This window comes from Aulonocara sp. 'chitande type north' Nkhata Bay, linkage group LG7 (assembly GCF_057382095.1).
Source record: "Aulonocara sp. 'chitande type north' Nkhata Bay isolate Kocher_YH1m ecotype deep benthic linkage group LG7, A_spYH_male_GT1.1, whole genome shotgun sequence".
Classification (NCBI taxonomy): domain Eukaryota; kingdom Metazoa; phylum Chordata; class Actinopteri; order Cichliformes; family Cichlidae; genus Aulonocara; species Aulonocara sp. 'chitande type north' Nkhata Bay.
The window spans coordinates 30173110-30185131 of NC_141350.1; the positions used below are offsets into that span (position 1 = coordinate 30173110).

Consider the following 12022-nt stretch of genomic DNA (forward strand, 5'->3'; position numbering starts at 1 on the left):
AACACCATAAACAAATAAACTTTAGTTACCCCTAAAATGGGAAATTCCCGAATTCCGCAACTCAAAACAGGAAACACAACCAGGAACAAAAAAAATAAACTAGATTAACTTTTCAGTAGATGTTACTACAAATAAAAGCGCTCAAGGAAGTAGAAAAGCTAGGTTAAATGTAACAGCTCAGCAACTACAAGTCTAAATAAAAATACCAACAACAACGAGTAAAAACTAATGCGTTTGATGTTTTTAAATGAACAGCTTTACTTTGAAATTGTCCCGGAAGTCTGGTAACAGTTTTTATCCCCCAACCCTCCGCTATTCCGGTCAGCTGACCAAGAGTCGGTCTGCTGACTGTCAAACCCTCCAAGTCTGCACTGATACTGGGAGACTACCGTCACCGGGCCGAACCCTGCTCTGGCCATGTTATCGGAGCTCCTTTCTCGGGCAGCCACCTGACACCCTCCGCTGTGATCCGGAAGTGCAACGGTTAGCCTAAACACGCCAAAGTCGCGGAAACAGCCGGATTCTCCCTGTCTTCCGTGACCGCTCATCTGGTCGTCTCCATCCCGAGCCCGTGTGACTCCAGCCGGCCCACCTCCCAGGCAGCTTCCGCTGACAGCCATGGCCCTGCTGGACCTCGCCATGCAGGGCCTCGCCGTGTTCGGCTTCATCCTGTTCTTCGTGCTGTGGCTCATGCACTTCATGTCCATCATCTATGTGTGAGTGCATCGCGGAGCGAGGCTAAACATTGCTAACAGCTAGCCTCGGCACAGCTCCTTCCTTTATTTCTGTCTGTCCCCGTGTGATTATGTGTGAACGGGGTTAAACTCGGAAATAAGCCGACCCCCTGCTCCTGGGGACGGGTTTGTGGATGTATGACAGGAGGTGAACCTGCAGCCTGGACGGTTAGCTCTTGGGCGTTTTCCTGGTTACCGCTAGCCGGGTAATGTTAGCTCGGACGGGATATTCCGGTTACTGCGGTCCTTTCAGGTGGTAGTTAACTAAATCACGTCATTAATTATAGTTTTATAAACCGTGAATCGATAACAAGGAACCTGAAGTAACCGTATTTCATCGTACAGAACATTTTAAATGGCGGTAGATGTTTAGGTGACGTTTCTGTAGCTTATTACGCACCTAATTTCCTGCTTCCTCTTAACGCAGAATCTCACTTAATTAAAATAGGATTTTAGAATTTTCATTCAGCAGCCGCTTTTCTTACATTATGGAGTGTATGTTTAGTGTTGTATTTAAGTGTTGTGAGCCGTTGTTTAATTCGGCTGTAACCCATTTTATCTTTTACTTTTTAATTCCATGAATTTCTATGTTTTTGGTCATGTTTATACTTCTGTACACAGAGCATGACTAAATCAGTTAACTTTTAGTAGGACAGAAGATAAGCATCGTACATAGAAGCCATACCTTTGTGCAGCACCATAAGGGAAGCTGAAAATGAGCATGGGCTTTGGTGCTGTGGAATTTGTGGAACTTATCTTTGCAGCTTAAAATTTTTTTTAATGATTTGGACTCAACAGAGTGAATTCATGCTGCAGGTCTTATAGCAGCACCTGACCTGGCAAAAACAAAACAAAACAACATATCCTGTAAATGGACTTTAAAGTTTAGGCTCCTATTCATTGGTCTGAACATGGTTCGTTCATCTCCACCGCTATAGTAAAAGTTCCAGGCAGTCTAGGATTTAAACCCTTTAATTTGCCGGGTTTTCGTAAAGATTAGAAAACTTAAAGAAGTTTCTTTTAAACCCCTCCAGATCTTTGAAAGAGCAAAAAGCAGCTCAGCTGACTTACTGAAGGTTTTGTGAGATTTGCTTCCCCTGAAATTCTTAAGAAGTCATGTGACAGCTTCCTTTTTTTCAGTAGGGAAAGAAAATTGGAGCATACTTCAAACAAACATGGGAGATGTGTTTTAGTTGGCTGTTAAAGGTGAAAGATAACGCGAGTTGATCTGCACAAGGATGTGGAACTGTTGGAGGTAAACATGCTTCCAAAGTTTCTTGGAAATCCGGGAATCTGTCACAGTATGTTCATACATACAGTGTGTTCAACACGTTCATACATGTTCACACTTCCCTGGAAGATGTAGGGAGGACTGCAGCATTCATGCCTGCTTTCAATGGGATTAATATTTGGAATGAAAATGACACATCACACATGCGCTCTTCTAAAGATGTGTATTGCCAGAAAATAAAGTTATATGTTCACTTTGACAACATGTGAATCTATACAGATAACATGAGGATGAAATAATTGGGAAGGCTAATTAAAAGCTGAGCTAGTTTGTTTATTATCTTAACATAAAATTATCTGTAAGGACAGCAAAGCCATGTGCTTTCACCTTGATCGCCTTTCCCTCACTCTTATCCTTGGATCAAACAGCCTTTGGTCTTATTCATGACCATTAACAGGACGTATGCTCAATGTCAGCATGACGAGTGAGGCAGCCTATGTGAAACGGACTCTCATGAAGAGCCTTTTGTCTCACAGGCAGTGTTTTCACAGGAAAACACCAGCTAAACTCCTTCATCACATAGTTTAAACCTAAAGTGATGCCTTGAGCTGACAGAAAGCATCACTGACAGAAGCTGAGAGAAAATGAATCATATTTTAATCTAAATGAACTGTATCACTTAGGAGTAAAAAGGAGCTTTTAAGCATGACAGAAAGAGTGGTTCGATAAAATGTTGATATTGACTGTCAGATAAACATATCAACAGCAAGAAAGTGCTTCTATGCACAGCTATGTGCGAGTGACGCCTGTACCACAGACCTCTGGGTGTGAGGCGTTTGTAAGGGTGGTGCCCTGTAACTCCGTCCTGATGGTAGAGGATATATTCACCATGAGGAGGGTGTGAGACATTGTTGAGGATGTCACACCTTTTTCCAGCACTTGGAACTCCCAGAGTTGCATCATACCATGTTGTTCCTAACCTGCAGTGTTTACAGACATATTAAGGTCTGCACAAAACACACTCTGTACTTCTGTCCACCTCCAACCATCTCCACATCAAGTACAAACCTTGTAATCCTTCTCTAAATGACTCAAAGCCATCCCGCTCGCTCTAAAAGCAAAAATTACCTCTTCTGTTTTCAAATGGAGAAAACACAGAGTAACAAAGTCTGTTTCATCTTCTCTCATCAAACCACCAATCATTGCACCTTCAGTAAATTAAAGACTTCAGATGAGTTAATGTACTGCATTCACAGAGTAATGAATGGAGATGTACTGCAGTACACCCCGGAGGGCCGTCGTGGCAACAGATGATACTGCAGCTTTCACTCTAACGTGCAGTGATCAGTCAGCTAAAAAGGATTGAGCACATCTGATGATTGTGCTGTGCAGCCTTTGATATGTGCTCTTACTAAATGCAGATGAAACATGGCACACACAGGTTTGGTCGAGATGACTGTGTATTTTGTGCGGTACATGTAAAAGAGCATTTCCTGTATGGCCTGTGCTTTTGATATTTTTGGTACAGGAACTGTTAATGAGGACTTTCAGGCTCTGGGAACTCGATGGGTCTTATGAATGTTCTTATGAACCTCAAATATGAGGTCTTATGAATCAGATTTGGAACAGGCGACTGAAGAAGACCCTCTTTCACTCCTGCTGCTTTTCGAATATTAATAATTTTAAAAGTCTGAGAAACTTCCTCTGCTTTTACATTTACTTCCTGGCCAGGATTGTTCCACAATATCAACTATGGTCTGTGTTGAAATCTGTTTGTTTATTGTCTAATTTCCTCTTTCTGAGGAGAAAGAAGCGAGTCGCCTTTGTTCCCCTGCAGACAGCTTGTTTGTGCTTCCTCGTTTCTGCTTTTACTTCTCCAGCTACCCATAGTTTATCTTTTAAAAATCTCTATGTTGTGTCAAAACTTTCCCTTATCAAAAGAGAACTGTAGAGCCTATGAAGATGCCGTAGCTTTCTGTGAGACAGTGCACTGTCATTATTCTTATCTCACTGATTGAAGCTCAGGTTTGCTGGTTTTAAGCGGCTGTGTGTAGAGAAGTGTTCTGAACCCTGTAGTGCCTTGTTTATATTTGCTAAAATATAAATCCAGGTCCCTCTCCTCTCTGGTAGGATGCTCTGAATTTCCTCAGTAGAGTTTACAGGGTATTAGAAACAACATTTGGTAACCTACTTACCTAACCGTATCTTATCTCTGCTGCAGCCCAAGTATTTGCTCTCTGATTAATATAAATAAGCTATAAAAAACTTTACAATCTCCATAGATGGGTCTAAAGGACAAGGACAGAACATCACTATGATAGTGTGTAGCTGTTGCACCATCTGTCATTAATATAAATACAGACACCTCCACCTGCTTTTTTTCACCACTCCATTCTTACAGGATCGCTGAACGCTGTGATGTGAAGGGAGGAACTCTTTGTGTCCTTTACAAAGTTCATTTCAATTTGTTTTTCTAATTTTGTAAATGTGTTTTTGGTTCAGTTAGTTCCCAGTTTTTATTTCTTTGGAAGTCTGGTTCTTGTTTTTATTTTAGTAACTAAAATCTCTTAACAGGCTTAGTTTGAGCTCACTAGGAAAACCTCAGTCTGGATATCGTGTTTGTGCTTCCAGTTAAAAGGCCATCATTGTCCTCCCTGGATCAGAACACTTTGCATTAATTTTAATAGTTAAAGTAAGCTGCTGGAGCAGGTCTGACACAGGAAAATATACTAGCTCCCTTCCAGTTAGCGCTGTTGGATATAACGATATATATCAGATGACGATATAAAAACGTCTATCGTTGCATTTTACGCTATCATTTGTTTCGTGGTGTCGCAAAATAAACTGTTTACGGCAATATTTCTTCATCGTTTTGGTGGTCACTGTAGGGGCTATATTAATTTCTTAAAGTTCTCTCTTTCTCTTATATTTTATATAACCACACTAGAGACGGACAAGCGCCTGTTTTTATGCGTTGTGGTTAGCAACAACGATGGTAACAGCATCGCGTGTCCGCTTCTTTATGTTCCACATAAACCTTTCACATAAAGCTCAAGATCCTGTTGAGACTTTTCAAAATAAACTGAATCACGTGAAAGAGCAGATTATTTACAGATGAGAAGTAAAAAAGAGCCGGCAGGTGCTAAAAACTAAACCGTAGACTCAAACGTTAAAACAGGCTTTTCTCCACAGCACGCCGTGTAATAAATACTCACAAAGAAAACGGCGGCCGTTACAACTTATGTCTAAAAATGTATCGTTTCATGCGTCGGTTAAAACACTCGACTCCAGCTACATGACTTGCAGCAGGAAACACTTCATGCAAGTCGAGCTGCCTGAGATTCACAGAATTTACAGAAAATGTTACATTTTTGTGATTTATATCGTTATCAGGATGATAGAATTCTTATATCGGGATATGAGATTTTGGTCATATCGCACAGCCCTACTTCCAGTACAACAATAAAGTTAAATAGAACCTGGAGCTATAAATCTTTACCTTTCCTTTGGCCAAACTGATTTCCTAATAATAAAATAAAACACTGAAATAAATCAAAGGTCACCCGTTAGATAAAACGCAATCTGTATGAATGAATGATTTTATTTTTTTAGCCCAGTGATACATCACAGTCAGATTATGCTAACAGGAACTTTTTCACCCAGGCGCTGCAGATTTTCCATTCTTGATAAACCCAGAGACTCAAAATAGATTTTAAAATATGTTGGTTATGATGTTCTCTTTAAATAATGTTTTTATTTGTTTGTTTTTTCAAATGTTTCTTTGATTTTTACCTGCTGACCTTTGACCTCTTTCTTTCAGACGTCTTCACCTCCACAAGAAAAGACCAGAGGTCAAACAGCCGTTCATGCAGCTAGCTGGAGTTTCTCTGCTGAAGCCACTAAAAGGAGTTGACCCGAACCTGATCTCCAACCTGGAGACATTCTTTACACTGGATTACCCAAAGGTGAAGCCAAATACTCCCAACCCAGATAATTACCCCTTAGTACTCCCCCCAGCTAACCTATCATGACTGCCTGACTACCAAGACTCCTACTGTCCCACCCTACAGTCCCAGTTACCATCCCACTGTCCTGGGCTACCATCCCTGTCCTTCCACAGACTGACCTTCCATTGCCTCAGTCTACCCTGTAACATTTACTAACCTTTGAGCTCCAATAATAAACATCTGTCTGCTGTTGTACCGCTTCTCAGACTAATTGAAACATCTGGTTTTACAGTTTGAAATCCTGCTGTGCATTCAGGATCAAGACGATCCAGCTGTTGACGTCTGCAAAAAGTTGTTGGGAAAATACCCGAATGTAGATGCTCGATTATTCATTGGTGAGAAAAAATTACTTTAAATTATGCTTTTTTTTTTTCTTTTTTTTTTTTTTCTTACATGTTTTTCATCTGTTAGCAGCTAACATTAGCATGTGATGTCTCTGGTTCTCAGGAGGGAAGAAAGTTGGAATTAACCCCAAGATCAATAACTTGATGCCGGGCTACGAAGGAGCTAAATATGGCCTGGTGTGGATCTGCGACAGTGGCATCAGAGGTCAGTTCTTCACCACTGATGTGATGGCTATCATTGTTTTCATTGTTGATTCTAAAGCTAACTCCCTTTGTGTTTGTGTGTTGCAGTGAAACCGGACACCCTGACAGATATGACTAATCAGATGACAGAGAAGGTGGGACTGGTACATGGGTTACCGTACGTTGCCGACCGCCAAGGCTTCGCTGCCACACTGGAACAGGTAAAGTCACACTAATGTAATGGGAATTATTTTCTTTACTTGTCTTGATGCTAACAAATGCTAACACTAACCTGTTTCCAGGTGTACTTTGGGACATCCCACCCCCGCTCATACATCTCGGCTAATGTGACTGGGATAAAGTGCGTGACGGGTATGTCATGTCTGATGAGGAAGGATGTTCTGGATCAGGCCGGCGGATTGGTCGCCTTCGCCCAGTACATTGCTGAGGATTACTTCATGGCTAAAGCTATTGCTGACAGGTTGGCACGTTAACATTAGCACCCTGTCGATGTTGCTGTCAGAGCTTCACTTCACACTTATCCTATCTCTCTGCAGAGGCTGGAAATTCTCCATGGCGACACAGGTGGCGCTGCAGAATTCTGGATCTTACTCCATTGGCCAGTTCCAGTCCCGCATGATCAGGTGACCTCAGTACTCATTACTGATTGATTAGTGATGGTTTTTAAATGTTTTTCCCTCCATTTTGCCTGTTTTTTTTTTTTTGGTTTTTTTTTTGGTCCATGACCTGCAGCAAGACATAATTTTATTTACATTTATTGTGTTCTTTAATTTCTTACCTGTTTTGTTTTTCACAATAAGCCATTAGCATTTAGTTTTTATTATTAGTTATAAGCAGCGTTATTAGGGGCGTGGGCTTTTGACTAAAGAGTGGTTGTAGCTGTTGGACCATAGCTCATAATTCTGAATCTCCTCTTTGACCTGAATCCTCAAAGCAGCTGATATTAATCAAGTTTTATGTCTGCAGGTGGACGAAGTTGAGGATCAACATGCTTCCCGGCACCGTGCTTGAGCCTGTTTCCGAATGCTTCCTCGCCAGTCTCATCATCGGCTGGGCCGCTCATTATGTGTTCAGGTACACAGTTGACCACACAGGGATGAGGTCATTGGTTGACTGGGCGTTTATTGTTCTTTAGCCTCAATCACCAAAAAAATAGGTTAAACATTTATCACCTGGACATCATCCAGAGAAACTACAGTGGGGCAAAAAAGTATTTAGTCAGCCACCGATTGTGCAAGTTCCCCCACTTAAAATGATGACAGAGGTCAGTAATTTGCACCAGAGGTACACTTCAACTGTGAGAGACAGAATGTGAAAAAAAAATCCATGAATCCACATGGTAGGATTTGTAAAGAATTTATTCGTAAATCAGGGTGGAAAATAAGTATTTGGTCAATAACAAAAATACAACTCAATACTTTGTAACATAACCTTTGTTGGCAATAACAGAGGTCAAACGTCTACTATAGGTCTTTACCAGGTTTGCACACACAGTAGCTGGTATTTTGGCCCATTCCTCCATGCAGATCTTCTCGAGAGCAGTGATGTTTTGGGGCTGTCGCCGAGCAACACGGACTTTCAACTCCCGCCACAGATTTTCTATGGGGTTGAGGTCTGGAGACTGGCTAGGCCACTCCAGGACTTTCAAATGCTTCTTACGGAGCCACTCCTTTGTTGCCCGGGCGGTGTGTTTTGGATCATTGTCATGTTGGAAGACCCAGCCTCGTTTCATCTTCAAAGTTCTCACTGATGGAAGGAGGTTTTGGCTCAAAATCTCACGATACATGGCCCCATTCATTCTGTCCTTAACACGGATCAGTCGTCCTGTCCCCTTGGCAGAAAAACAGCCCCATAGCATGATGTTTCCACCCCCATGCTTCACAGTAGGTATGGTGTTCTTGGGATGCAACTCAGTATTCTTCTTCCTCCAAACACGACGAGTTGAGTTTATACCAAAAAGTTCTACTTTGGTTTCATCTGACCACATGACATTCTCCCAATCCTCTGCTGTATCATCCATGTGCTCTCTGGCAAACTTCAGACGGGCCTGGACATGCACTGGCTTCAGCAGCGGAACACGTCTGGCACTGCGGGATTTGATTCCCTGCCGTTGTAGTGTGTTACTGATGGTGACCTTTGTTACTTTGGTCCCAGCTCTCTGCAGGTCATTCACCAGGTCCCCCCGTGTGGTTCTGGGATCTTTGCTCACCGTTCTCATGATCATTTTGACCCCACGGGATGAGATCTTGCGTGGAGCCCCAGATCGAGGGAGATTATCAGTGGTCTTGTATGTCTTCCATTTTCTGATCATTGCTCCCACAGTTGATTTTTTCACACCAAGCTGCTTGCCTATTGTAGATTCACTCTTCCCAGTCTGGTGCAGGTCTACAATACTTTTCCTGGTGTCCTTCGAAAGCTCTTTGGTCTTGGCCATGGCGGAGTTTGGAGTCTGACTGTTTGAGGCTGTGGACAGGTGTCTTTTATACAGATGATGAGTTCAAACAGGTGCCATTCATACAGGTAACGAGTGGGGGACAGAAAAGCTTCTTACAGAAGACGTTACAGGTCTGTGAGAGCCAGAGATTTTCCTTGTTTGAGGTGACCAAATACTTATTTTCCACCCTAATTTACGAATAAATTCTTTACAAATCCTACCATGTGGATTCATGGATTTTTTTTTCACATTCTGTCTCTCACAGTTGAAGTGTACCTCTGGTGCAAATTACTGACCTCTGTCATCATTTTAAGTGGGGGAACTTGCACAATCAGTGGCTGACTAAATACTTTTTTGCCCCACTGTATATTGATCTGTGTGTGTGTGTGTGTGTGTGTGTGTGTGTGTGTGCTTTAGATGGGACATGATGGTGTTCTTCATGTGTCACTGTCTCGCCTGGTTTATATCTGACTACATTCAGCTGACCGGGGTCCAGGTAATATCACATACTTCTAATTTAAAAGGAATATTTTTTTTCAACAACAATTACTTTTTCATTTTTAATAATTCAGAAACACAAATATGAAGCTGCCAATTACTGATGTTTTCCGATTGATTTAATAATAATATGAAAAATATGAATGTTGTCTTAATTTTCTTCCTTTAAATAGGAAAGATGACAGTTTAGTAAGTAAGGTTAATTAAATTAAAAAAAAAAAACTTAAGCCAATTAAAAAATAAAAACATTAAAAACTGGAACAAAAAGATTAAAATATTTGAAGGTTCAGTTCAATAAATAATCGTAAAAATGTTTAGATTTAAAAGTTGTTGTTTTTTTTAATGAAAAACAATACAAACAAATGTAAGAAAGTTAATAAATTTAAATGAAATTGAAAAATAAGGAGATTTTTTTTTTAAAAGTGTGACTGATTACTGGTTGATGACATCACCACAGGGCGGCCCTCTGTGCTTCTCGAAGCTCGACTTTGCAGTCGCCTGGTTCATCAGGGAGTCGATGGCGGTGCAGATCTTCCTGTCGGCTCTGTGGGACCCAACCATCAGCTGGAGGACTGGACGCTACCGGCTACGTTGCGGAGGCACCGCTGAGGAGATCCTCGATGTCTAGTTACCTCGGTGACGGGCCTCATCTGCCCCTCCACCCTCACCTCCTCATTACAGCGAGGAGAGGAAGAGACTGATGTTTGTTTTTGTTTTTGTTTTTCTCTTTTTTTATGAGGAAAAACTGAAGAGTGTGCATGTGTGCGTGTGCACATGAGCGTGCGTGTGTGTGTCTGTGTGTGTGCGTGTTTTAACTATTTATCTTTCTTTTGGTGCTAAAAGCTGAAAGACGCCAGAACAAGCCAATGAGAGAGCAGGAAGCAAGGAAATATGTGAGCGACACATGCACTGAATCATCTGGTCTCTGATCAGAGCAAGAAAACAGGACGACCGTGAGCCAATCAGGACAGAGGACTACACAATACTCCCACCTGATTGGCTGATATTATTTTGCATGGAAGGTATTGACGGGCATAAAATAGGCATGAACGAGAGCAGACGTTTTACTCTGAAAGTCCTCTGTGCTGTCAGATATTTAAAAAACTACTTAATTTGAGACTGCAGCACAAACTTGAATGTGACATTCGTCACATTCACATATCAGAAGAACAAGAGTCAGCTTTCACTGTTTTTCTATTGCAAAGCCTTCTCTTCTTCGGTGGTTTTTGAAAAGCTGGAGCTGGAGGACTGTGCTGTTTTCAGAGTAAAATATCTGAAACCTTCTGATTATCACGACTTTTATCCGTTTCCATTGTTTTACAAAAGTAAACAAACAAAAAAAACCTTTTGGATAAAAGAGGAAAATCTGTCCTGGGTGGTTCTGACTGGATGAGCTGAAGTCGTCCAGTTCTGGTTCTGGAGTCATAAAGAGACTTCAGCTGAAACTAATCTTCAGCTCCGGAATCATCTTTACGTGAGAGGTGAATTATATTCAGCTTCTGAGCCTTGTGAGTCACTACAGGAAAGCAGCTGCTTGGTTTTTGCTTCTGTCCATAAAATCTGTGCAGCTTTAGGATAAACATAAAAAAAAATGCAAACATGAGCAGCTGAAGGACTTGAGGCCGCTGACTGTCGTTTAGGAAAAAAAAATGAAGTGAACAATGAACAAGTGAAGTTTTCTCTTAATTCATCATTAAGTTATTTGAAGAAAAAAAATCCTTGTAATGAAATGAAATCGTCAGAATGTCATTATTTTGTCATTGTGAAGGTGCAAAGGTACGGAAACGTGACAAATTATTGTCACAAAATCAACAAGTTCAATCATCAGTTCAGCTGCAAAACCCATAAACGGTAAAATACTCTTTAGTCCGATGTGAGATGCACATCATTATTAAAAATAAAAATAAATTAAATATTTCTTTGCCATTTCATTTTAAATTGTTAAAACAACACAAGTATAAAATTGATCTAAATTTTAAACTGAAAAGATTAGAAAACTTCTAAAGGGATTGTTGTCTTCTTGAGTAAAATCCAGAAACAAAAAAAATTACAGTGGGAAAAGAGTTGTCTTAATTAAAAAACTAAATTACCAAATGAGACAATAACTTTTCTGGGAGCTCAAATGTCTTTTTCTCCCCTGATTTAATCTCTGACCCTGGAAAACACTTGGGAATCTAGCACTGAATGAATTCCAGTATTTTTTGTAAGGAACGGTCGTAGCATTTCAAGAATTGCTCTTAATGTAAAAAAAAAAAAAAAAAAAAAAGACCAAAAATCCACATTTCTGAAGTTTTCAGTCTGAACACTGTGTATGTGTGTGAGGATGTGAGAGAAAGTGTTTCTTTAAGCTCAATGTTAGCGTTTAGCTGTTACCGTAGCCACTTGCGGTTTGGTTGATGACATCACTCTGTCGGATGAACCCTCGTGGCCAGTCAGATGAATCATGTTTGTTTATTGTTGTTGTTGTTTATTTTTTCTAAAGACTTATCTAATGTGGAACAGACCAATCACAGTTCACAACTGTGTCACGATAGGAACAATAAAGTTTTATCTCAACCTAAAATCTGTAA

The 12022-nt window shown here is 40.8% G+C and overlaps 1 protein-coding gene across 1 annotated transcript; it reads left to right on the plus strand.

Annotated features, from left to right (window-relative positions):
• Positions 1-307: 307 nt before the first annotated feature.
• On the plus strand, positions 308-12015 carry ugcg (UDP-glucose ceramide glucosyltransferase). The gene is made up of 10 exons (XM_086299931.1): positions 308-716; positions 5786-5930; positions 6205-6307; positions 6420-6521; positions 6608-6720; positions 6802-6980; positions 7057-7143; positions 7487-7594; positions 9372-9450; positions 9910-12015. The coding sequence occupies exons 1-10, from the start codon at positions 619-621 to the stop codon at positions 10078-10080; spliced, it is 1185 nt and encodes a 394-aa protein (XP_086156057.1). The 5' UTR covers positions 308-618; the 3' UTR covers positions 10081-12015.
• The last annotated feature ends 7 nt before the right edge of the window (positions 12016-12022 follow it).

Bases quoted from the DNA above. Each gene is read 5' to 3' on its own strand.
- ugcg (XM_086299931.1), top strand. From the start codon at position 619: ATGGCCCTGCTGGACCTCGCCATGCAGGGCCTCGCCGTGTTCGGCTTC. The intron at 717-5,785 runs GTGAGTGCATCG...TCTTTCTTTCAG, and splicing joins TTCATGTCCATCATCTATGT to ACGTCTTCACCTCCACAAGA. The intron at 7,144-7,486 runs GTGACCTCAGTA...TTATGTCTGCAG, and splicing joins TTCCAGTCCCGCATGATCAG to GTGGACGAAGTTGAGGATCA.